Below are 26,507 nucleotides of genomic sequence, written 5' to 3' on the forward strand. Positions count from 1 at the left end.
GGGCGGGGGGGGGGAAGTGTAACAGAACTGGAAAAGAAGAGGAAATAATTTGGGGGCCCACATGGAAAATGTCTACATGAGAAATCTTTAATTACAGCATACAAAATAAAAGTGAAATTTCAATTTGTCTTTTTTTATGTATATAATAAGAGACTAAAAAATGAATAAAAAGGACGTGTTCAGATCAAATTCAATTAAGCCCAGTTATTTAACAAGTATAAATTATGGAACTTTAGCTCATTTAGACTCTGACATTCAGTGAATGATTTTCCATTCAGTTAAAAGGGACCTCTTATGACCCAAAGTTTTTGAAGAGGAATCAAACAGATGGTTAATAACATAAACTTTATAGACAGTTCTAGTGCACTTAGAGTCCTTTTCTGAGATGCTTAGGTGGCTCAGTCAGGTAAGCGTCCAACTTTGGCTCAGGTCATGATCTCCGTGGTTCAGGTCCCACATCGGGCTCTGTGTTGACTAAACGGAGCCTGCTTGGGATTCTCTCTCTCTCTCTCTCTCTCCCTCTCTCCCACTTGCGCACTCTCTCTTTTTCTTACAATAAAGAAATAAACTTAAGGGAAAGAATCCTATTTGTTTTTGGTTTTAGCCTAGTGATTATATGCTAGCTCATGAGACCTACGTAAAAAAGAATTGTGGCTAATAATCTCTTGAACCTCCAGTAGGAGTGTGTGGTCCTACTGAAATGTATCCATTTATAATCAGCTCCACCAAAGAAGGAATGTGTTTGTGTGACAAACCCTTCACGTTATCAGCCGTGTTCCTATTGCAGAGTTTGAATAATTCTTCAGTGATCTGCCATTCTGTGGAAACCCCTTAGGGCCACTGCTGTCATAGTACAAATCAGTTAACCCCTCTAGGCCTGACTTTTTTCTTTTGTCAAGTAAGCAAATTGGGGTGGGTGGTCTGCAAGTCCTGTGTATAAAATGCTATGTCTGTGACCTCATGAATTTTATTTGCTACCTATGCTAGGACTGGGTCCTTTGAGATGGTAGATCTGGTTGAGAAAACCTTTTTTCAGCTTCTTTGTGCTGGGCTTCTTTTATTTGTTTTGGATTTGATGAGTGTGACTAAGCTGTTTTTTGCATAAAACTACTATAGAAGGCAAAATGTTTACAGAAAACATGAAGTGAAAAACTTAACTCTTCAATTTTCTTTAGATTTGCGAGTTGACAAGTTTAACATTTTGGAGATTATTGTAGATAAATGAAATAGTTTGAAAGATCTTTTTTTAAGTAGACTCCATACCCATGGTGGGGGCTCGAACTCATGACCTCGAGATCAAGAGTTGTGTGATCTATCGCACAACTGATTATCGTGTGCCAGCCAAGTGCCCTGGTTACTTTTTTTTTTTATTATAAAATCTAGTTCTGTAATCAGCTTGAAAGAAATTCTTTTCTATTTTTTTATTGTTTATTTATGTGGAGGGGGAGAGCACGCCAGCAAGGGGCAGAGGGTGGGGGCAGAGGATCCAAGGCTGTCAGCACAGAGCCTGATGCGGGGCTTGAACTCATGAACCGTGGGGTCATGACCTGAGCCAAAGTTGGACACTCAACAGACTAAGCCACCCAAGGTGATCCAGGAGAAATTCTTTATTGGGTTTTTTGTTTGTTTAATGTTTATTATTGAGAGAGGGAGCCAGCACTTGCAGTAGAGGAGCAGAGAGGGAGGGAGGCAGAATCCCAAACAGGCCCTGTACTGTCCGCGCGCAGAGCCCGATGCAGGACTCGAGCCCACGGGCTATGAGATCATGACCTGAGCTGCAACCAAGAGTTGGACGTTCAACCAGCTGAGCCACTCAGGTGCCCCTCTTCACTGTTTTTTCTTGGGCCAACTTCTCAGACAATGTTCATCACTCTAAGATTGCCTTGGAAATGTATTTTCCTTTGACAGAGAATCACTAAATTTACCCCCATTTTAGCCTCTCTTAATAAGGGTTAAACTGTTTCAGACAATTGTTTGACATTCATTTAAATCGAGAATATGTGGCTTGACAAATTTTGATGCCCAGTCTTATATGCTTATTGCTGTAATTTGATGCTTTAACAAAAGTCCTCAGCCCCATTTCTCTTCCTGTCTTTTTTCTTGTCTTTTTTGTTGTCTTCTTTCCAAGGGTTGGCGGTCTGTGGACCCAGCGCACGCTCCCCCAGCATGCAGAGGAGCGAATGCAGGTCTATGTCAGACCCTCCGTGGGAGGGGCGAGGGGCCGGGAGAAGCCCTGTGTCTCTTCCCTTGAGGTCTAGGTCTTCCAGTCTGATGAACTGTCACATCCACTGAGTGGTTGGTAAAGCGGATGGGACAGTGACTCGCGGAAGCAGTGGGCTGGGGGTGGGGGGCTCAGTATTGTAAGTAGCAGCTCTGAAAAGTAAAGCGATTTCTCCAGGGGCTTGGCAGATAGAGCTGTGTGTGATGGCGGTGTGGCAGCGCTGCAGGAACCATGCACAGGGCAGTGTCACCTCCTAAGAAAAAAAGGGGGTGAGTGGGGAGGGCGACAGGTCAGGGTAGATAGGGAGGCCCTGGAGGAGGGGGGCCGTGAATGTGGGGCTTCGTCTCCTGCAGTGGCGCACGCTTAACCCTGAGGGCTCCGATCAGAATGCCAGCCAGAGTTCCGCGGCCATGCTTGGGAGTGTTTTCGAAAAGAAAGCTTATTGTTGTGATTTGATACGATCTCTTCTGGGACCAGCGGTGACAGCTGAGGACACCACAGTTTTACCTGGTACATAAGTGTGGTTTGGACTTGCTGGGCGACAGAAACCTGCCACCGTCTTACGTGACTGACTTCTGGACCCAGAGCGAACTTGACGGGGGGCCAGGGCAGTAACAGCCCCTTACCGTCCCCGCACGCCTGCCCTGTGACTCCCCGGCCTGGCCGCCGGCCCCGAGCTTGCAGGCCGCCCCCCAGCACGGCAGGGAGAGGCCTGGGAGCCCACGTCGTCGGAAGTCCCCGAGCTCTGTGGTCTTCCCGGTGCTGGGGGGCTGCGCCCGGCTCTGTGCAGGAGACCAGAGAGAACGGCTTCCGCCTCTAAGGAGCTTCTGTTTTGCCCTGACCTTTGTCCAAATTGTGAATGAAAATGGATATTAATATCCATTGTGATGTTGTCATTGTCATTCATATAGGCCCTGGGCTGATGGGAGGCCTTGGGCCTCTGGAGACAAGACTCAGGCCTTAGAAGTCATTTCTCTTCGTGAGCAGTGCATCCCTGGCTAAGGAGTGAGGACTCCTTGCCATTTTATTTTGTTACTTTTTTAATGTTTTTATTTATTGTTGAAAGGGAGAGAGAGACAGTGTGAGCCAGGGAGGGTCAGAGAGAGAGGGAAACACAGAATCCAAAGACAGTCTCCAGGCTCTGAGCAAACGATCAGCACAGAGCCTGACATGGGGCTCGAACCCACAAACCGTGAGATCGTGACCTGAGCCAAAGTTGGATGCTTAACCAACTGAGCCCCCCAGGGGCCCCCCTTGCCATTTTAAAATTAAAACTTCAGGGCACCTGGGTGGCTCAGTGACGCATCTGACTCTTGGCTTCAGCCCAGGTCTGTAATCTCATGGTTTTGTGAGTTTGGGCTCTATGCTGGCAATGCAGAACCTGCTTGGGATTCTCTCTCTCTCTCTCTCTCTCTCTCTCTCTGTCTCTGTCTCTCTCTGTCTCTGTCTCTGTCTCTGTCTCTGTCTCTGTCTCTCTGCCAATACTCGCCCCACTGGTGCTCTTTCTCACATAAGCTTAAAGCAAAATTTTCTTAAGGTGAATTAAAAAAATAAATAAATAAAACAAAAACCACAAATAAGCCCAAAGAGGACATTAAGCCCCCTGATGTCAGGACAGAGCTAAGCCCTGAGGAGCTTCCGCCCAGGGGAGAGCACTAGCCAGGGTCTCCCTCCTCTGGGTGCAAGAGGAAGGGGATGTCCCCAGGGGCTGCAGCCACCGAGCAGCCTGGCTGGTAGACAGCTCTCAGAAACGAGGCAGTGGATCTTTGAGAAAGACACACCTTCCTGCTTTCACGCTCTTGTGAGAACAGGGTGCAGATTTTCAATTAGGTGCTCAGTAAGGAAATTTAAACTGATGTTTGGATTACATTGTTTTCTGCCATTTTATTTTTATGTTAAAATTTTATTTATTTATTTATTTATTTTAGGTAGGTTCCGTGCCCAGTGTGGGGCTTGAATTCACAACCCTTGAGATCAAGAGTCACATGCTCTATGGACTGAGCCAGCCAGGCACCCCTGGTTCCTTCCCTTTTAGGAAGACGAGTTTGAGTACCTATGTGTGCACTGTTACATGTGCGTTAGGAAAATCCTGACGTCATCCTTCCTTTCTGTTTTGTTTGTAGGCGGCCTTGTGGCCAGGTAGAGCAGTACTGTAATAGGATGGGAGGGGCGGGGGACTAGACAGCGGATCAGTCCCGACTCAAATCACACCCTCTAAGCTAGAGAATATATTTAACGACCTTGGACTTCAGTTTCCTACCTTGCATAAAACAAGGGACCGCATGAGGCACTCTTTCAGCCCTACTGTTGTAGCCTTACGCCATAAATCTCAATTTCTTTGTGTTTCCTCTGGGACCTGGCTACTTCTCTGTGCTGGTAGGTGCTAAGGGCGCACGTTGCCTTCAGTGGATAATTTTCTAAGCTTCCAACAACCAGGAACCATCCACTGAAGAGGAAACACCAGACCACTTGTGGGTTTGCCCAGGCGTTTCTAGTTTCTGGATTTCAGATTATGAGAAAGCTGCAGTGATGTGGTGGTTACATTTTTCCTTAGACTGAAATTACAGCCCAAATGCACTTAAATGATACACATTTGTACTGTAATTCGTAAACATAACTCAAAGCCCTGTGTCTTCGTTGATTCATTTGTGGTTGGCCATTCAGACCTCATTTCTGTTTGACAGGGGTTTATTTTAAGATTGCTTTTTAGAGCGGTTGTTTAACATTCAAGTGATCTATTAGCGTCAAGTCTTTAGCTGGACTTGTTTTAAATGAGCTGCCCATTAAGTAGAAAAATCAAACAAATTTAGCTTTCCAGCCCAACTTAGCAAAACCAGTGTGACGTAAGTTTTCTTATCTTCACATGTATTTTTCAGCCTGATTTCTTTCTTGAATATTCACTTAGGGTCATAGTTTGTATATGAATGAAATTCTTTTCTTTACTCTTGACACTGTTGCTTAGTAAGAACTACAGATCTCTTCACAGGGTCAGAGAAGCACATTTTACTGTGAGCCAAATAGATTTGTTAGTAACTTGATTGTGTTTCTTAACAAGATCGGTCTGAAAGAATAAAGGTCTGCTTCTGTCACTTTATTTCTCGAATGTTAAGTGCTCTGTAAGTAAGTTCTCACTAGGCCATTAACTAGGTTATTTTTTTTTACAGGCTAACTGTATATTGTAACTCTCTGGGTTATTTTGTTAGAGGTGAGAGTCAGTTGGGCGGAAGCTAACGGTGATTTAGGTAACTAGCACACTGTGCGTCAGATGGCACTTTTTGCCGTCACCCTCAGGCTCCTCCTTCCCGGCGTGCGTTGCCGCCACTCCCACTGGGGCCTTCTCTCTGGAGTAGTAACAAACAGCCGCTGCCAACCTGGTGACGCAGGTGTTCAGCGCTTCCTGTGTGTTCCAGGTGCTCCATCCTGGCCTGCAGTGCTTACGTGGCCCTGGCTCTAGGCGATAACCTCATGGCCTTGAATCACGCCGAGAAACTTCTGCAGCAGCCCAAGCTGTCGGGATCACTGAAGTAAGTGTGACTGGCCCTGTGTGGCCCGTGGCTCGTCTGGTTGGTTTTTGGTGCACATCGCTGCCTTCTCCTCCCTCGGTGGGACAGCTGTTACCTCAGCCAGGCACCTGGTTGAAGCAGTAATTTGACAATTCCATATCAGGCTCTTCTTGCCTGCGGTGCCTCAAGGACCAACCAAAATAGCATCTGCTAGACGGAGCGTCGGGAGGCGGTGGCTGTGCACCGTCCGTTGCCCGAGCTTCGGCCCCTGCTGTCCCTGAGAGAAAAGGCGTCCTTGGGGAGGAGGCCCACGAGAAAAGGAGTTTCTTCAACAGTTAAATCTGAATCAAGGAATGCACATTAAAGGGACAAATAAGAATTCTGAGCACATGGGTTTTATTCATTTTAGGAAGCCTCTTCACTGTTAGTGTCCTTGTCATTCTAAAATTTGGTAAAGCCCATCTTCTTTTCTTAGAATCTCCAAAATATAAGTATGTACTCTGTTGGCGTTGAGTGGTCTTTGTTTATAATGTGCAATGCTTAGAATTGTGAGATTGTACCCTGAGCAATAATTCTGTTACAGCTTAATTATTTATGTCTTCAAGACAAAGTATTGCTTTATACAAGCATCTAAAATTAACATCGATTAAAGTTGTTTCAGGCCAGTGTTCCCCAAACACACCTTTGTATTTCAAAAAAAACAAAACAAAAGAATGATTAAGAATGACCTAAGAGACTTTGTCCCGATTCAAACCTAAGACTGCTCCTGCTCTTCTGCAAGGAAACCTTCTGACGTTCAGGCCTGGAGGGATCCTGAGCTGCGGCTGGAGGCGGCAGGTCCCCCTGAGGCCCCCTCGCCCAGGCCCGGGATGTCCCGCCGCCAGGGAGGAGCGGCCAGCCGAGGTCGGTTGCGGCGCTCGGCCAGTACGAGAGCGGTCTTCTGTTTCCCTTTCCGGCAGAGGTGAATCAGACCCTCCCTGCTGCGCACGGTTCTTTGGTGGACACTGTGGTCCCTGTCCTCAGGGAAATCCCAGGCTCGCTCTTGCCATCCGCTGCAGGGTTTTACTTCCAGGAGATCGGCCAAGCCAAGTCTGGTCATTTCTTTTTGATTCTCTTGACTATTCTTTCCTAAGTACTGATTTCTTAAGGGACACCACGGTCACTGCCCGTCTTCCCAGTGAGGACAGGCAGGCCATCCTTTCTGCGACAGCTCAGTGCGCCACCCACCCCCACTGCTCCTTGCCCTCCACACACCCTAGTGAGAGGTTTCCCGGCCTCTAGAGTCATGAAGGCATTGCATTCGGCCAAAAACGGAAACTGTCTTCAAATCAATTCACAGAAGACAGTTTGAACTAGTTCTTTAGATATGTGTGTTCATGTTTCGTAATGGTTACTGACTTGTGGATACTACATTAAACAAAATTGTGGGGCACCTGGGTGGCTCAGTCGGTTGAGCATCCGGCTTTGACTCAGGTCATGATCTCACGGTTCGTGGGTTCAAGCCCCACATCGGGCTCTGTGCTGACAGCTTGCAGCCTGGAGCCTGCTTCAGATTCTGTCTCCCTCTCTCTCTGACCCTCCCCTGCTCACACTGTCTCTCTGTCTCTCAAAAATAAATTTAAAACATTTAAAAAAAGATTTTAAAAAATTTAAAAATAAAAAAATTGTTAAATTATCTTATTTCAAAATATAATTGAAGTTCCTGATTTTTTAAAAAGCGGGCATTTCTGGTCAAGTATTTGGCGGAGAAGCAAAGTAAAAAGAAATTGCAACTCCTGGTAATTAGAAGAAAATCCTTAATAATAAAGTAAAGAGCTCTTGAGGAGTTAATGTGTATAATAAATCCTTAAAAAGGTTATATTGAAAACAGCCTAAAATCTGAGGACTTGAGATTCATGGGGACTGATTCAGTTGGGGCAGGCTAGCTAGAGTAGGTGAGACCTGAGCTAGCCATTTAAAATGAGTTGGGCATCGAGATTAAATAAATTAAGTAAGTAAATAAATTTTTAAAAATATTACGGGGCACCTCACTGGCTCAGTCAGTGAAGCATGCAACTCTTTTTTTTTTTTTTTTAATGTTTCTTTTATTTATTTTTGAGAGACAAAGAGAGACAGCTGGAGCAGGGGACGGTCAGAGAGAGAGGGAGCTACAGAATCTGAAGCAGGCTCCAGGCTCTGAGCTAGCTGTCAGCACAGAGCCCGATGCGGGGCTCGAACCCACGAACCGTTAGATCATGACCAGAGCCGAAGCCGGACCGACTGAGCCCCCAGGCGCCTCGGAGCATGCAACTCTTGATCTTTGTGTTGTGAGTTCAAGCTCCATGATAGGTGTAGAGGTTACTTTAAAAAGAAAACCTTTTTTTTATTAATGTTTATTTTTGAGACAGAGAGAGAAAGAGAAAAAGAGCACGAGCATGGGGAGGGGCAGAGAGACAGGGGGACACAGAATCCGAAGACAGACTCCAGGCTCAGAGCTAGCCACACAGAGTCCGATGCGGGGCTTGAACCCACGAACCAAACCATGAGATCATGACCTGAAGTCAGATGCTTAACTGACTGAGCCACCCAGACACCCCGTGAACTGCTCTCTTAATTTGTTCCAACTTAGCTAATATGAACAGTTATTGTATACTTTAAGATATTTTTATAAAGAGATAAAATTTAACCCTTAATCCATTTATAAACTTCTATTTCAATTCAAAGACTTGAAATACCTGAAGCATATGTACACCAAATCTTATTTTACACTGGGTGTTTTGTGTAAATAATCTGTTTATTTTGTCTTAGGTTTCTGGGCCATTTATACGCTGCAGAAGCCCTCATCTCTCTGGACAGAATATCTGATGCCATTACTCACCTGAACCCCGAGAATGTCACTGATGTTTCCTTGGGGATCTCTTCAAATGAACAGGACCAAGGTTAGTGAGGACACATTTGATCAGGCCTGGTCTTCACTCCCACTGCCTTCCTGTTGTCACTCAGGATGTGTGGAAATTTAAGGGCACAGTTGGGAGGGAAGAAAATTTGACTGTACTACTTATTTTGTAGTAATTGCTGGGTAGATCTAGGAGTTGATTATCATATCACATGGTCTGTACACTCACTTTAGAGGGTGCCTGGCTGGCTCAGTTGGTAGAGCATGCAACTCTGATCTTGGGGTCATGAGTTCAAGCTCCATGTTGGATGGAGAGATTACTTATCAATAAAAAAAAAGAGACGGACTATTTTATTTATTTTTTTTTAACTTTTTTTTTAAATATTTTATTTATTTTTGATAGAGAGACAGAGCATGAGAGGGGCAGGGGCAGAGAAAGAAGGAGACACAGAACTGAAAGCAGGCTCCAGGCTCTGAGCTAGAGTCAGCACAGAGCCTGACACGGGGCTCGAACCCACGAACGTGAGATCTGACCTGAGCCGAAGTCGGAGGCTTAACCGACTGAGCCACCCAGGCGCCCCGAGACGGACTATTTTAAATAACTTAATTGTCACTTTTGAAAGCCTGGTAGTATTAGAACGGTTTGTTTTGTTTTGAAATGCTTGTCTGTTTACTTTGAGAGAGAGATCGCGCACGCAAATGAACGGGAGACAGGAAGAGAGCGAGAAGCCAGGCAGGCTCCACACTCAGTGCAGAGCCCAGCCCTGGGCTTGATCCTGCAGCCCACCAGATCACCACTGGAGGCATTATCAAGAATCTGACACTTAACCAGCTGAGCCACCCAGGCACCTCCAAAACCGTTTGTTTTGATTCTCATTCTGTACTTTGCTTTTGGAGGGAGTCTGTGGTCCAGGGAAAAGTAGAAATAAGCATTCAGAAGTCAGTTTGAACGCGTGGCTAAGTGTTTAAGAAAGCAAGACTGGCATTCATTTCGTGCAAGACCGTTATGCAGGACGGGGTGGGTCCTCCCGGAGGACCTCCATGACCCACGGGCAGGTTGCTTGGAGACTAGGTTTTCCATCTCATAACAAATTAGGTTTCCAGAAAATAAGCTCTGTTGTCCTTCCCCCTCAGGTTTATTGTCCTGTCTTTGTAGGATCAGACAAAGGTGAAAATGAAGCAATGGAATCCTGTGAGTAAGAAGTTCCGTAAATACTCAAAGTAGCCCGGCCCGCACCCCAAGGATGCAGACGGCCACCCTCTGCGTCCTCCATTGTCAGCCTCCGAAACACCACCGCGCCCTCTCCCGAGCAGCTGCGGGCGGCGGACAGGCTTGCCCCTTGCCCTTGACCCCGCCACTTCACCAGCGTCCGCGCTCTTTTTCCCCAGCTGGGAAGCGGGCCCCTCAGTGCTACCCCAGTTCCGTCACCTCTGCCAGGACCGTGATGCTGTTCAATCTCGGCAGCGCCTACTGTCTGAGGAGTGAGTACGACAAAGCCCGGAAGTGTCTCCACCAGGTGAGGCTGGAGGGGCGGCCCGCGGGAGGCTCGGGGTCCCGGGTCTGCGACTTGGCGTGAGGCTCTGGCCAGTTTGTTAAAAATCAAAGCATTACTTTTCCAGGCTTAGAAATATTCTTGCAAGGTAAACAACTGATCAGCTGTTAAAATGAACCTAGACACGTGATGGGAGATTTCTTCCTGATGGTTTTAATAATTAAAATTTCAAAAGATTGGAAACCATCTAAATAAGTGATCATTTGTTTTTTTAATGTTTAGATTTGAGAGAGACAGAGACAGAGAGAGAGATATAGAACACAAGCAGGGGAAGGGGCAGAGAGAGAGGGAGACACGGAATCCGAAGACAGCCTCCAGGCTCTGAGCTGTCAGCACAGAGCCCGACGTGGGGCTCGAACTCTGAACCACAACATCATGCCTGAGCCGAAGGGATGCTTAACCGACTGAGCCACCCAGGCGCCCAATAAGGGACCGTTTAAGTAATGGTGTTTCCATATAGTCAAGCACCATGTGGCCATAAACTCTGTGTCCCGAAGTGATCAGATATCCAGGATGGACTCCGCGAAGGGACCAGGATGTACATGCATAAAAGCTGTCAGAGGACACGTCTGAAGCCGCAGACACTGGTTTCAGGGCAGGGACAGGGCGGTGGGGCTGGAGCACTAAACCGGGGACTTCAGACGGAAAGCTCGGCGGAGAGAAACTCCGCTGAAGAAGGCTGGCCGCGTGTCACTGAACTACATACACCCCTGACCCCACCACGGACATGGCGCATCGGCCCTGCGGCTCCGCCAGGACCGGCCTGGGCCTCCTCAGGGTTCCCGCCTATCCGCGCGGTCCTGCACCCTCACCCGTCAAAGGGGAAGAGGCGTCACCGGTGGCCGCTCCGAGGGCTGGCGCAGACGCGGAAAGCGGTGACTCCTCAGCAGGCTGTCGGCTCAGCGAGTTCCCGGGCGCCCACGCCTCGGTGAGCCCGGCGGTGACAGCAGGGGAAGCGGGAATCGCAGGGAAGAGGGATGCAGAATTCTAAGGCTTCCGATACAGAAAGTTTGTGCCGGTGTTCCCCGCAGCCCACGCGAGGGCCCACGTCCTGCACGCTTGTCGGAGTAGCTGAAGTGGAAATTAAACCTATTCTCCAGAGAGAGTGCTGGCTTCTGGAAATTTCCTAGGAAGTCCCCCGTGTTAGGCATAGCATCGAAGAGCCTTGCGTGGGGAAATAACCGCGAGTGACCTCTGGTCCCCTTCGTGGCACCTCGTCAGCACTCCGATCCCAAACGGAGGAGGGAAGTGACGGATCTGCAGTTGTGTTGGCCGTTCTCTCTCCACACGAGTTGACTGGGAAGGAGAGGCAGCATCTCCCCGCGCTCTGCCAGGGCCAGGGGTCTCTCACAGCCCTGAGCCTGCCCGCCGACCCCGGGGACGGGGGCACACGGCTTCTGGTCCCGGCTTGCGGCGGGTCGCGGTTCGGCTCAGCCCTGGCACCGCGGGGGCCGCCACGCCGGGAAGGCAGATGGGCTCGGGCTGGTTCGGGTCTGAGGGGGGTTTGGTTCGGTCCCTTGGTTTGTGGGTTAAGGCGGTGCCTGGACCTCTGTGTACTGGGGGCCCGCCCCGCCCGGACGGCCGGGAAGTGCTCCGCGGAGAGGGTCCCCAGGAGCCTCTCCAATCAGCAGGTGCCCACGGCACTATCACGCCTCCTGAGGCCGCCGCTGGGACCTGCAGAGCGTGGCCACGCCCGGGTTGCGAAGTGACCTATGTCACGAGCTGCTGGGAGGTTTCAGTCCCCACAGTGCGGTGCAGACGCTCCTGCCCATGTGAAGCTTGGCCTAGACGTGTAAACCCTCATGCTGTGAGCTGAGCTGTCGCATCGCAGTGACGTGGGGAGAGGGACAAAAGCCTCCCCATAGTCGTGAGGAACTTGGGCGTGCGCCCCAGAGGAGAGGGGCCCGGCTCGTCCACGGTTTCCCAGGGAGCTGCCAGGAGCCAACCTCCACGAGCTCCCAGTCCCACAGCCTGGCCTGCGAGGCCCCCTCCCTGTCTGCTTCTCCGGTGTCCAGACCCAGACGGAGCGCTGAGGCTGCACGGCCCGAAGTCCTCAAGTCCTCCCTGCGCGTTCACGGTACCCTCGCTCTCCTCTCCCTAGTATCCGGGTGCATTTGTCTGGAGTGCTGGTAGCTGTTGACAGGCTGGTTGTTATGAGGACGAGCCCCTGTCGTACCTGCACACCCACCTCTGGTCAGTCAGCGCTCACACATGCACACTTTCCGGTGAGCAGCCTGGCAGCAGGAACACCTGACCCTGGATGGGGAAGGACAAGTTGATAGGAAAGGGTGAGGAAAAGGCTGCAGCCCAGAGAGGCCCAGACTGAGCAAATACACGTGTGATCTGGGCACGGCTGACGTGCAAGGAGCAAGCCTGGCCCTTCCTCAGCGCGGGGCAGGGAGAACCTGCTGGCCGGAGATGAGACTCTCAGGCCCAGGGGGGCCGGCATGGTGCTTAATTGATTGAATTATTGTGTTTGACAAAATTGTGCTGTTTCAGTCCTCAAGAATGGGGACATCGAACATGCTTAATGGTATGTTGTTTTTCTAAGTTTTTAAGTTTATTTTTTTCGCTGTGAGAGAGAGCACGGGGCGGGTGGGGAGGAGAGAGAGAGAGAGAGAGAGAGAGAGAGAGAGAGAGAGAGAGAGAGAGAGAGAGAATCCCAAGCAGGCTCCACACTGTCAGTGCAAAGCCCAGCATGGGGCTCAGATCCATGAACTGTGAGATCATGACCTGAGCTGAAATCTAGAGTCAGGCACTTAACCGACTGAGCCACCAGGTGCCCCTGTGTCTCCAACGTTTTAGTCTGAATTCTTATTGCTGACGTTGGGAACTTGCGGCCTACAATACAGAGTTGTTGCTTAGGAAAACAAGTGGACGTGCTGATTTGAACATAAGTGCAACTACGTCTATAGTGAAGGCCCACCGACAGACCTGAACCCGTGACTGGAGTGTGGAATCAGAAATTGCCGACACCCTTCTTTAAACCATGCAGAATCAAGATATGAAAGAAGAACCCCAAGCGAGTGAAAACCAAGAGGGAACAAGAATTCATGATGGGGGCACCTGGGTGGCTCAGTCTGCTAAGCAGCCGACTTCAGCTCAGGTCATGATCTTCACTCACGGTTTGTGGGTTTGAGCCCTGCATCGGGTTCTGTGCTGACAGCTCAGAGCCTGGAACCTGCTTTGGATTCTGTGTCTCCCTCTCTCTCTGCCCCTCCCTGCTCGTGGTCTCTCTCTCTCAAAAATAAATAAAGCATTTTTAAAAGTGGAAAAAGAATTCATGATGGCTAGGTAAGGAAAAGAGTGAATAATTGAATGAGAAAGTCCATGTCTGGCGGGCAGGTGGGCGCGGACAAGGACTGACGTCAGCGGTCCGGAGTCGTTCCTAGGTGCTCACGTAGAGCGAGTCCACAGGTTTGCCAACGTGTCGCTGGCGGGCTTTTATTTTCTGTTACTACTTTGTGTCTTAAGCGGTCGGTGTTTCATGGGTGTCTTTTCTGTTCTGAGCAAAGGCGGCCTCCATGATCCCCCCGAAGGAAGTGCCCCCCGAAGCTATCTTGCTGGCGGTCTACCTTGAGCTGCAAAACGGTAAGGCTTGTCTCCAGGCAGGATGGGTCCTTTCAAAGAGCCCAAGGTCCTTGGTTTCTGCTCTGTCTCCTTGAATTTGAAACTTTGCCTTCCTCGAAGATCTTACCCATCAAGTCCTTCTGGGAAAAAAAAAACGGAGCTAGGGAGTTTTGGGGATCTTAACAAATTCCTGCTTCTTGTGAGTTACACCAGGTTGGCTTTTATCTGTGAAAAGGAAGGAAAGCGTAGCTTCTGACACTGAATTATAATCTATCCCTACTAGTTACCTTTCCTCTGAGGCAGCCCAAATTGAGAACATGAGCCAGCAAGCCGGTGGCTCGGTGTGGTACACTGTGGGATTTTGAGTGTAGATGTCATGAATGAGTTACGGTGAGCCCGTCCTTGCTGAGAATCACCCAGACCTAAAGGCAGGCCGGGCCTCCAGAGCGCATCCAGCCCATCGACTCACAGAAGAAAGGCCAGGGCCCGTGTGAGAGGCAGCATGAGGTGGACCAGAGACCCGCGCGGAAGACATGGCAGCAACAGGCATGGAAGGTTCTAAGTCAGGCCTCCTTTTGCTCGTGGGCATCCGCACATGCTTCCTCTCTTTTTATAGATTTCTATGGCACGGAAGTGCGTGGGACCCCGCTGGCCGGCGCCTCCTGGCCCCAGAGCCCCTGCCGCAGGTGGCTGCCTTTGGAGGCAGGTTCTCAAGCTGGGCTCTGCCTCCTAATCACTGTGGGGCTTCTAGAAATCCTGTTCCCAGGGCACACCCATGTCTCTGAAATCAGCTTCTGGGAACGGGACACACGTGTCCCGTGGCCTCTTGGGCAGCAAGGTGGCAGACCACTGCCCTCCCGGCACGGTGCTGACGCTCGCGCCGCCGCCCTGACTCGCCCCTGTCTCACAGGGAACGCGCAGCTGGCCCTCCAGATCATCAAGAGGAGCCAGCTGCTCCCCGCCGTGAAGGCGCTGTCTGAGCCGAGGAAGAAGCCGGTGGTCCAGCCCGTCCAGCCCGTGCAGATGCCGGCGTTCACTGCGCAGAGGAAGTGACGTGTTTGCTCAGAAAACTGTTACTTGAGACCCAGGGGAGTATTTACGGGCCTTTTCGGTTGTACCACAGCAAAATGAATAAAAAACAGATGGTGAAAGGTGCTAGTTTTGAAGACACAATTTTGAAACGATTCTAACCCCTGGGTGTTTGTTTTGCCAGAAGCTTACTTAAAATAAAGGATTCACAAACTCCTTTTCATCTGTTTTTCTTTTAAGTTTTGTTATGTATCTGTATCATAGGCAATTAAAACATCTTCTTACCAGAACAGTCTTGTAGAATTTTGTCTTTTTCCACTGTTGGGCTATTTTTGGCATCTGAGATTTAGTGCGAAAGTTTTACAAGCCAAGAGACCTGTCAGTAGATGCGTAGCTAATCCAGAAGCTGGCCTGGGGGCTGCGAGGAGGGACGTGGGTGTGGTCGCAGCCTGGTTGTGACTGAAAGGACCAGGACATGCACAATAAACCCACAGGGCCAGTAAAATTGGCCTAAGAAGAGATGACTGGCCCGCTAGGAGTCACTTGCCTCAAGACCACAGATGCAGACACGCAGGTGCACATCACCCTCAGGCAGGGGCCCCGGCTCCGGGGTCCTTAGCGGGGAGCTCAGGGTCATTGCTAATCCCTGTGCAGATGCAACCAAGAATTATAAATCGCATCTTTGAGGGCACCTGGCAGTCCCCGTCAGTAGAGATGGGACTCTTGATCTCAGCTTGTCAGTGTGAGCCCCACATGGGGTGTAGACATTACTTACTTAAGTTTTATTTATCTTTTTATTTTTTTAAGGTTTAGTTTTGAGAGCAAGAGAGCACGAGCAGGGGAGGGGCAGGGAGAGAGGGGGACACAGAATCTGAAGCAGCTCCAGGCTCTGAGCTGTCAGCACAGAGAGCCCCACGCGGGGCTCCAACCCGTGAACCGTGCAATCGTGACTGAGCTGAAGTCAGATGCTCAACTGAGTTGCCCAGGTGCCCCCAAAGAATAATTTTTTAAAAATTGTTTCTTTTCGATAGACAGGTGTGTGTTATGGGATTGACATGGCCAGAATTTGTCCATAAGGTCAATACATTAAAGGGTAAAAAAGCTATACTGCAGACTTGCTTTAGAAAAATTGAGTGAGGGACACCTGGCTGGCTCAGTCAAAGGAGCATGCAACTCTTGATCCTCAGGGTTGTGAGTTCAAGTCCCACATTAGGTATAAAGATTACTTAAAATCTTAAAAAAAGGAAAAAGAAGAAAACTGGGTGACCTCCCGGCTGCCATCATGTTGGTAGGTTCATCAAAGCTTGCTGTTAGTGTCACTTGCTGTCCCCCTCTCTTCAGTTCCCTAGTCTGGAGACCACACTCAGGGAAGTGTGACACCCCAGCTGAACCCAGGGACTTCCTCACTCTGGCGCCTGGGGGGGAACGTGGATGACACCTGTCATTTACCCGAAACTTGACCTGACTTGCTGTGCTCAGGCAGGGAGGGGTGTTTGCCAAACAAGGGATTTGTGGGGGGACTCGACATTGCCCGGTGTTTATTTTCTGAGAGGGAGAACGCAAGCAGACAAGGGCCAGAGAGCGAGGGGAGGAGAGAATCCTGAGCAGCCGCGGCGCGGTGAGCCCCGGATGGATCGCGCTGCCGGAGGTAGCAGAGTTGTTTGGCCGGAGCGTTTTCTGGAGCAGGAGTCCAGAACGTGTAAATCGGTGGGGCCCCGCAGGATCACGGGTGCGCGGACTGGGGGGAGGCCTGCTCGCTGTACTGGAGGACAGTACATCCTCGGATCACTGTCCAGGAACGAAGACTTGCCCTGCTCGCGGTCGGTTTGTGGGGGAGCAGGACGAGCCGTGAGCAGGGGCCCCGCGTTGCCGTGTTGAGTAAGAATACACGTGGCCGTTCGTGAGCAACCACAGGTTCTGACTCCCAACGACCGTTTTCCTCTCACTTGAGGATAGATACCCAGGCGGCCGTTGGCCTTGGTTCTAGAGCCCATGATGCCCTCATGGCCTCGGCTCTGTCTGTCCATGCCGCTGCCCTTAGCATTCGGGCTTCTGTCCCCCGTCACCGATGTCCCAGCCTTGCGTCTGCATTGAAGGCAAGAAGCCGAGGGCGGAGGCACCTACCTCCCAGGAGACTCTCAGGAGCAAACTCCCCCAGAAACTCCAGGAGACCTCAGTTCCACATCTCCCGCGTCAGGTCACGTCGGGTAGGCCTCCTTAGCCGCGGGGAAGGCCGGGAGGAAGCCCCTTGCGAGGACAGGAAGGGGAGGCCGGGCGAGTGTGAGCGTCTGTCAGCCGAGCCGCGCCTTCCACGGCCCGCCCCACCCAAAGTGAGCTCTTCACTACTCCCTGTCAGCCAGGAAGCCTTCCCACCTGTCCCTGCCCCAATGTGTAATGCCACCTTTCTTCAGTGACCTAAACGAGTATGCTACAAGATTCTAAACGCCATTTCCCTGATGCTTTTCCTGGGTGTCCCCAGTTTCTTCCCACTTTGGGTCTCTTGTGATACACAGGTTTTCTTCTGTGGTGGATGGTTTTCCGGGAACAGATACGGGTTTGTGGGCATCAATCTGAAGCCTTAATTACTAGGGTTGTGAATTTTTTAAGGTCTTATTTTTAATTAATCTCTACACCCAACGTGGGGCTCGAACGCACAACCCCAGGATCAAGAATCCTATGCTCGGCTGACTGAGGCAGCCAGGCGCCCCTGAGGGGAGTTCTGAGAAGAGCCTCATTAGCTTCTGTCCAAGCTCCACTAGCCGTTCAGCCTCCAAAAGGGCATGATGCACAGACCGGTGAGAGTGGGAAGGCCTGTGCCCCCCCACCCCCGGCCTCCCAGCCCCCACCTGCCCACCCATGGGCGCCACACAGCCTCCCCCCGTGTGTCACGACCGGGCGGCCACTTCCTAGCAGCGTCCCCTGAGACTTGCACCCAGCACGCGCCGCTCTGGCAGACTACTCGGTCCAGGTGACCAAGCAAAGGGCCCTCGTCCCTCTCCCCTCTGTAGAATGAGGGTACCTTTCCTCAGGACCCCGTGAGGACTCAGATGAGGCCATGGTGCAAGGTGCACCCGGAGGACATTCCGGCAGATTCACCGGCCCTCTCGTGGCCTGTGACCTGCTCAGCCCGGCCCTTCTCCACACTTCCTTCAGCCGGGTGCTCCCGCTCAGTCTCCTGTCCGGTCCCCAGTGGAAGCCTGGAGAGAAGGGCCTGAGGACCTCACGGACTGGCTTCAATTCCCTCACTGGGACTAGTTCGATCTCGATCCAGTTAAGCTTCTATGCACCTCGTTTTCCTCATCTGTGAAACGGGGATATCCATGGTTATCTCCCCATTGGGCTGAAATGATCTTTGAGGGGCTGGCCCTTGTTACTGCTGGAGGTGCCCAATGGGAAGGCCACGATCTTCACCGTGTGACGTCACAGATGGCAAAGCTGAGGCTGTGTCCCGCTCTAGTCAGGAAACATTACACATTGAGGCAGCTCTGCGGATGGGCGGGAGTGTAAGGACAGGTCTGAATCAAACTGACTCTGACCTTGGAGGCCCAAGTGTCAGCTTCTCAGACAACCCTCGTAACACCCAATCAGGAAAGACCAGCTAACACCTTTAACATTTCTGGAGGCGGGCCTAAAGATGGAGGTTAAGACTAGTCACGCCCTACGTGTGGAGCCTAGTCACGCCCTACGTGAGGCCGGGGCCACTCTGTAATTGGTTAAAGTTACTGTCAATGATATGATGCTATAATGATTGGACCCCTGCACCGGTGTCACAATTTCCTGTAACTCCCCCTTCCCAAACTCATAAAAGGCCCTGCCCGCGCGCCCCCCCCCCCTCGCCCTCGCTCCACGTGGTTGCAGTGTGCTGTTGAAGTCTGTGAGCCCGAGTTTAGGCTGGCCGGGCCTAAATTCTTAACAAAGCCCTTTGCTTTTGCATGCGTGATTCGGCCTCCCTGGCGGTCTCTGGTTTTTGGAGCCGGTATTAAAATCTGCGTACAACAGGAGGAGCCGGGGAAATTACCTCTCTCACTCTGGATGTGCCCCATGTTAAAAGTTAAACTGAGGCATATTAAAAATTTTAAGAGTTGGAGCAACAATCGATTCAAATTGGGCAGCACTCAAGCTTGCAGGAAGGAGCTCCGAGGACCTGTACAAAATAAAAGACGCGGGCGCCAGGGTGGCTCAGGCAGTGAAGCCTCGACTTCGGCTTAGGTCACGATCCTGCAGTTTGAGTTCGAGGCCCACGTGGAGCTAGGGCTGCCAGCTCGGAGCCTGGAGCCCGCTTCATTTTCTGTGTCTCCCTCTTTCTCTGCCCCTCCCCTGCTCACACACTGTCTCGCAAACATAAACAGGAAGGAAGGGAGGAAGGAACAGCAGAAGGAAATGGGAACAAGGAAGTTATGCTGGCAGAAAAGGGTTGGTTATGGCAACGTTTCTTTATAAATAGTAGGGGGCTATTGGCGATAACTAGTGCATCTGATTAACTAGATACGATTCCGTTTCTGGGAGACCCAAAACCGTAAGCTGAGGCTCAGTTTGGTGCTGAGGGGCTTAGCATAAGCGACTCTATTTGGAGACTCATGTTGTGGTTTTCATACTAGGATCTGGGGCAGAGTAGTTGTTCAGTGAATACTGTGTTCTCAGTGCCATTCTCCCCACCCTGCCGCCGTCCTCACCCTCTGGTGACAAGAGGTCACAAGTCTCCCTGCCTCAGGTCCCTCCTCCTCCCAGCCGGTGACTGTGCTGAATCCTGCCCTGGGGCTCCTTCTGAAAGCCCGCAAGGGCTCTTCTTGGTACCTACTCACCCCTCCCCAAACTGCATTCTCTGCATAGGAGTCACCATTTCCCGCCTCCAGGGCTCTGCCTCAGTCCCTTCCACTCCCTAGAAACTTCTCCAGTTTCAACATGTCAACATCCTGGCCATCCCACACCGCCTCTCCGTGGCCCTAACCCCCAAGGCGATTGATTTCTCTTAAACCCCAAATCTTTTTTCATTGCAGACGTGCTTATGTGGGTTCGTTCTGGGCTTTTGTGTTGAGCCCGTCACGTGGCACATCTTCAGGCCCAGTCTGTCAGCTGTTCTCTCCCCGCTCCGGGACTGTAAGTACCTTGAAGACAGGCCTGGCTGTACCTTATAAAGTGTGCGGATTGTTCTAGGCCTACAAAGTCCACTGGGCGCAGTATGTGCTGATGTGTTTTCTCTCTCCGCCTGGCAGTGGTCCAGGACCCACTTCTTTCAAGGCGGGGGTGGCCTATTAGCATAAGCCGCAGGGTTCGCAGGGCCTCAGCATCCTTGACCCTCTGAGCCTTATCGAGTGAGTTAAATAGTGGCCCAGGATGAGTGGGTGACCGGTCAAGCTGGCCTGGCCTAAAGTAACCAAACCCAGATCTACAGGAAGCAAGCAATGGACCCGGTCAGCCTCTTTCTCCCTGGGAAGGAGAAGGCAGACATGTAGGCGCTGGGGTCGGAGCGGGGGTGCCGCGGAGGGGCGCGAGGTTCATTAGCCCCCTCATTTGGGGCACAGGGGATCCGTGTGGTGACAAACAATTGTCCTGGGGGATTTAGGAGGATTTGGCCAAGTGTCCCTGTGGGCCCCAAGCCTCCTCCTAATCCCGTCCACATTTCAGACTACTTAGGATCGCATTAAATGTCAAAGCCGGCGTTTAGGGAAATATCTACATTTCGTATGCATCGCTCGGGTCAAAAGAAAAGCTGCAACGAACCTTCGAGCATTTGGCGCGAGGGGCTCTCTGTGTGGTCCGGAGTGTGAATGGGGAGGGGGCCGGCGCCCTGGCGGCCTCCCCGCCCAGGAATGCGGGCTTTTCACATGTAGAAAATGCTAATGCTTTGTTCCCGACCCGGCCTCCCGGGGGCGCGGAGGCGCCCGGCCGATTGTCACAGCGGCATTTGCATGTGAGCGGCCCCTCGTCCCGGTCCCCACCCCCCGTCCTCCCCTCCCCCAGCTCGGCTGGGCTGAAGACTTCTGCAAATGTCCTCTGTCTTCATTTAATCCCCGGTAAGGCTCCAGGTATCCATTCTGGAACCTTCCGAACGGATATCCTTTCCCTTTGTGGCACTCACTAGGAAGGTTCTTTCATTTTTTTCCCCTCCAACTCCCACTTTATTTGGCACTTTCAATTATTTTATATCAGACGACTCATTCCATCGAGGAGGATGAGGGCACCGGCTGGCCGTTCGCACCTGTGCCCTGGCGCACCTTTGCAGGCGCTCAGATCGAGCAGCCGCGCGGCGTGGGAGCGTGTGCGTGTTCACTGCAGGGGACACCGCGCACGGGTCGCCGTGTCGCCCGAGGTCCCGCAGCGCCGGGCGGACCGGCTGCTCGGGGCCCAGGACGCCACCTGCCGGCGGCGAGGTGGGGGTGTCGGGGCGCCCCGAGCTTCCCTTCTCCCTCAGCGGCCGCAGCCGCGTCCCCCGGCTCGGAGACCCCGAGGGGACCCCGCGCTTCCCAGGGCGGAGCGGTAGCCTTTGCCGACCCGGGGGTCCTGCCTGACAGGTTCCTTCAATGATTGAGATTTTTACCTGATGAATTTCATGTTTTTCGTTGTGTTTACTTTCTTATGTTCATCTGCTCTTTTATTTAGTTTTTTGCTGAGTTTTATTTACTTTACTTTCTTTTTATTTCTTTGATCTTATTTCGTGTATTGTTTCCTTATTTGGTTCATTATTTCATTCGTGTTCATTTCATTTTGCTAATTTTATTTCATTAATTTCGTTCATTTTATTTAAGTTTCTCTAGTCCATTATTTAATTTCATTTTAAATCCACGTTTTACACTTTATGTTGTTTAATTTAACCTCATTTGTTTCACTTTTCTTCTACTTTGTTTGTGGGTGAAGGAAAGAGGGGGATGGATACCTTTTTCATCCTATTCCTAGGCTCAGGAATTCTGCATCCGAGCTTGGAAAAAAAATAGTGCACATAAGTATTACCTTAGCTCCTCTCCACAACCAAATCTGAAACACCTAAATGTTGGAGGCAAGGTTTTGTATCATAATCGGGCCAGGAAAATGTGGGCACTGACTGAAAGTTATGAATAAGTAGTTCTCCAGCTGACACAGGGTAATCCACTCCAGTCCTGTCCATCAGACTTTTACCATCCAAGGCACCTGCCCTGGGCAAGGCACACTGCCGGGAGGGACAGGTGGAAAGTTCAGTTCAGAGCACCTAGGCCTAGCCTCAAGAGTTCCAAGCCAAAGTGAGGGCGGAAACAAGAACCCAAGAATTCAAAGAAGGCTTCCTGGAGGTCTCATTTCAGGTGGACAGAGGGAGAGGGGCAGGGACTTTGGGAGGGGACTGGGCCATAGGAGGCACACTGTGGATAAATAAAACCAGGAAAGGTCTCCGTCACACTGCAGGGGACAGTGGGTGCTGGAGAGAGTGCGGTTTGTGATACGAGGTAGGCAAAGGGTCTCCGTTCTCAGACCCTGTAGGTGTGTGAGTTGCCTAGAGGGCCTTAGTGTCTTGGCTGCCCTAAATGACCATGAACGGTATGGTGGGTGTCCTGTGTTACTTGGGGGACGCAGTGAATAAGTCACCATTTGCTGTGGGTTCTCTAGAAGGCTCTATGGCTTGCACTTCTGCATTCTCACCCTATCTTCCTTTTATTTTGAGAAAGATTAAGTATTTATGTGGATAAAAGTGCAAACGTGGTTTCATGAACACCTTTATGTCCTAGATTCACCTATGAACACTGCTAACATTTGCTCTAGCATGCTTCTTCTCTCTCCTACACGCACACACCCTCCATTCATTCATTTAACTGTTGAGTGAACTTTGGAGAGTAAGTTGCAGACATGACACTTTACCACTGAAGGCTCCAGCCTGCATGTCTCAGAACAGGGACGTTCTCTACGTAACCAAACACAATTATAGCTCCCAAGTAATTTATAATTTTATTGAGTAAAACACAACCCATATTTAAATGTTCTCAGTCGCCCCCACCATGCCCTTTTCTGTCGTTCTACCCCTTCATCCAGATTCGACTTTGGGATCCCACACCGCATGCGGTTGTCATAGGCCCTCTTTAGTTCAGAACATTCCCCACGCCTTTTTGGTCACTCATGACACCGACAGTTTTGAGGGCTCCAGGCCAGCGGTTTTGGAGAAGTTTCCTCTACCTGGATTTATCTGATTGTTTTTAAAAAATATATTTTTAATGTGTATTTTTGAGAGAGAGGGAGACACAGAATTGAAAGCAGGCTCCAGGCTCTGAGCTGTCAGCACAGAGCCCGATACGGGGCTCAAACCCACAAACGACGAGATCATGACCTGAGCCAAAGTCCGATGCCTGGCCGACTGAGCCACCCAGGCGCCCCTATCTGATTGTTTATTGATGGCTGGACATACATTTTTATGACTTGGAGGCTCATTGTTTTCATTCCTGACACCCCTTCCCCAAGCTGAAGTGCCTCTCCTCAGAAGCTAGGACTGTGGTTTCTTACAAAGATTTCAGCTCTTCCTCTCCTGTCTCTTTAGATTCCAGCACCCCTTTTCCCACAAGCTCAAAACAACCAATAGGAAAGCACCAAGACATCCATATTGTCCTGCCTAAAACTGGCACACTTTCCAGGTTGAGAAACTCATTTTTTTTTCTTCTTTTCGTCTCTTCTCTTCTAAGTAGGCTTGACGCCCAGCACAGAGCCCAACATGGGGCTTGAACTCCCGACCCCGAGATCAAGATTTGGCCATTTAACCAACTGAGCCACCCGGCAGCCCTGGGAAACTTATTTTTCTGTTGCCATTTCATTAAGGAGGCTTCATTGGCACCAAACATGATAAGGGACCAACCTGGGGGGTGTGGGAAGGACCCAGGCCATGGCCGGAACGGCGGTCAGAGGAAACCTGCTGGGGTAGGGAGAAGGGCCCAGAGGCGAGAAGCCACTGGCCGCACGCTTCATGCGTGAGCCGCATCTGGTGAGACGCGGGGTGGACAGCAGCCCTGAGGGCTGTATGAATCCGCAGATGGGCAGGGATGGGAGGGGATATAAAGAAGCCTCCGCCCAATTCTTGGACCCCAGGGCTCCTGTGGCCAGGTCAGTAGCAGGACCAAGGGGCCTGCTGTCCCCGTGGGGAAGGGCTCCCCGGGGAAGGGCAGGGTTGGCAAAGGGCCCAGTGAAGACACTGCCCAGGCATGACACCCAATGAAACTCTCATCGCTCAAACTGGGCGATGGGCGGGTTTCCTTTGCGAAGTGACCCACTTTGCTTCCTAAGTCGTTGGTGATGCATGCACTCGCATGTCCCCTCTCCCTGGAGCTGCTGCAGGGAAGGTGGGAAACACAGACCCTGGAGCCCGGTTCCCCGGGTCCAAGTCCCAGGTGCCAAGTGTGACCTTGGGCTACTCACCTCTCTTGCTACGGTTTCCTTATTTGTAAGGTGGGAGTGTAATCACGTGAACTTGGAGGCCAGTTATGCAGCTTATATGAGGTCATGTTTATAAAGCTCTGGAACAGTGCTGGGCACTTACTGAGCGCCAGATCAGTGAAGATTAAAGAAGTAAAAGAGAGAGAGAGAGAATCCCAAGCAGGCTCTGCACTGACAGCACAGAACCTGATGCCGAGCTCAAACTCCTAAAGCATGAGATCATGACCTGAGCTGAAATCAAGAGAAAGAGTCAGACACTCAACCGACTGACCCACCCAAGCGCCGCAAAGATTTTTTTTTTAATTTTTTAATGTTCATTTATTTTTGATAGAGAGAGAGTGAAAGAGCATGAGTGGGGGAGGGTCAGAGAGCGAGGGAGACACAGAATCCAAAGCAGACTCCAGGCTCTGAGCTGTCAGCACAGAGCCCGATGCGGGGCTTGAACCCATGAACCATGAAATCATAACCTGAGCCAAAGCTGAACACTTAACCAACTGAGCCACCCAGGCGCCCCAAGAAAGGTCTTAATTAGGTCTACCAGTCTTAACTAGAGCTGCACAGCCTGTGTTCCTCTTTTTAAAGGGTGATCCCACTGAATTAAAATTCAATTAATCCAACTTTAAGGGCAAGAAAAACTATTGGTACAAAATCATTAACAAGCACATAAAACCCTGTGAGGAACAGTGAAGAGTCAGAGGACAACCTGGCTTTTGTGAAGGTCCTTTGGCCCCAAGGAGTTAACTTTTTTGAGGAATTTTAACAAGACAGTGGTCAAAGTGGAATTTGTTTGTGTCGTTTATGTAAGGTTTTACGAGGCCCTGAAAAGAGCCCTCCTCCCCTCGGTCCCCACTAGAGGAGTTTGGTAACAGCGTGGTGGGAGGTGAGATCGTAGGGGGTGTTTGAACCCTTGGAGGGGACAACTGGCGTGGATGCTTCGACAGTGTCACAAAGTGGGGGGAGGTCTGTCCCAGGCGAAAGGGGACAGGAGACACAGGGCCCTGGAGAGCAAAAACAGACATGCCCAGAAAGGACATCATTGGGACAGCTGGTGAACTGTGCCTACAGTCCGCGGATTAGATGACAGCACGCATCAGTGCGACATCTCCTGACCTCGGCAAGTGTACTTGGTTCTATAAAATAACGTTTGTAGTCTTAGGAAATGCACAAGGAACTGATGAGAAGTAGAAGGGTATCTATCTCCTTCCAAACGGTTCAGAAAAACAATCCCATATATAACGTTAGGTGGGGTGCCTCGGTGGCTCAGGCGGTGACTTCGGCTCCGGTCACGATCTCGGGGTTTGTGAGTTCGAGCCCCGCATCAGGCTCTGTGCTGACAGCTCAGAGCCTGGAGCCTGCTTCAAATTCTGTGCCTCCTATCTCTGCCCCTCCCCTGCTCATGCTCTGTCTCTCTGTTTCAAAAATAAGTAAAACATTAACAAAAATTTTAAGTTGCATCTATATAATTAGGTTTACACACGCACAACACACACATGCACAGTCTGCCCCTCAACGCCAGGACTTCGAACTGCGGCAGCTCCACTCATGTGGATTCTTCTCTATAAATTCAGGACAGAACTGCAAATGTAGTTTCTCAATAACATTTTCTTTTCTCTGGCTTTCTTTATTGTAAGAAAACAGGATGTAATCCATAAAACAGACAAAAGATGTGTTAATTGTTGATGTTACTGGGAAGGCTTTTGGCCAACAGTAGGTTATTAGTAGTTAAGTTTTGGGGAGCCACATGTTCTACATGGATTTTCAACGGTGCAGGGGTCGGTGCCCCTAACCCGTAACTAACACAGTTCAAGGCTGTGTATAATACATCCGTTTGTATATGTAATGTGTACGGATTAATGTATATTACAGGCATGATAAGGAGCACCTGGCTGGTTCAGTCGGTGGAGCGTGTGACTCGATCTTGGGGCTGTGAGTTCAAGCCCCACGTTGAGCTTAGAGATCACTTAAAAAAAGATAACAGGAGGGGCACTTGGGTGGTTGGGTGAATTAAGTGTCCCTCTGGACCTCGGCTCAGGTCATGATCTCACTGTTGGTGAGACAGAGCCCCGCCTCCAGTGTCATCGGGGCACCTGGCTCGCTCACTCAGCAGACCATGTGGCTCTTGATCTTGGGGTTGTGTTTAAGCCCCATGTTGGGCTTAGAGATTACTTGAAAAAATTAATAGGGAGTGGCTCAGCTGGTTAAGTGTTGGACTCTGTTTTTTAAAAAATTTTTTTAATATTTATTTTTGAGAGATAGTCAAGAGCATGAGCAGGGGAGGGGCAGAGAGAGAAGGAGACAGAGAATTGGAAACAGGCTCCGGGCTCTGAGCCGTCAGCACAGAGCCCGATGCAGGGCTCGAACCCATGAACGTGAGA

General features: G+C 50.6%; 1 protein-coding gene and 1 long non-coding RNA gene across 2 annotated transcripts in view; both read left to right on the forward strand.

Annotated features, from left to right (window-relative positions):
- Positions 1-15,041, forward strand: part of CNOT10 (CCR4-NOT transcription complex subunit 10) — a 55,145-nt gene extending 40,104 nt beyond the window's left edge. Inside the window, exons 14-19 of the mRNA XM_029940471.1 lie at positions 5,632-5,745; positions 8,512-8,642; positions 9,756-9,791; positions 9,989-10,116; positions 13,668-13,743; positions 14,633-15,041. Coding sequence (XP_029796331.1) covers positions 5,632-5,745; positions 8,512-8,642; positions 9,756-9,791; positions 9,989-10,116; positions 13,668-13,743; positions 14,633-14,775 — 628 coding nt within the window. The 3' untranslated portion in view covers positions 14,776-15,041. The remainder of the gene's footprint in view (positions 1-5,631; positions 5,746-8,511; positions 8,643-9,755; positions 9,792-9,988; positions 10,117-13,667; positions 13,744-14,632) is intronic.
- A 1,667-nt stretch (positions 15,042-16,708) lies between these two features.
- Positions 16,709-26,507, forward strand: part of LOC115292909 — a 16,240-nt gene continuing 6,441 nt past the window's right edge. Inside the window, exons 1-2 of the long non-coding RNA XR_003909225.1 lie at positions 16,709-16,958; positions 19,749-19,848. This is a non-coding gene — a long non-coding RNA (uncharacterized LOC115292909). The remainder of the gene's footprint in view (positions 16,959-19,748; positions 19,849-26,507) is intronic.

Source organism: Suricata suricatta, chromosome 5 (genome assembly GCF_006229205.1).
Source record: "Suricata suricatta isolate VVHF042 chromosome 5, meerkat_22Aug2017_6uvM2_HiC, whole genome shotgun sequence".
In the NCBI taxonomy this organism is placed as follows: domain Eukaryota; kingdom Metazoa; phylum Chordata; class Mammalia; order Carnivora; family Herpestidae; genus Suricata; species Suricata suricatta.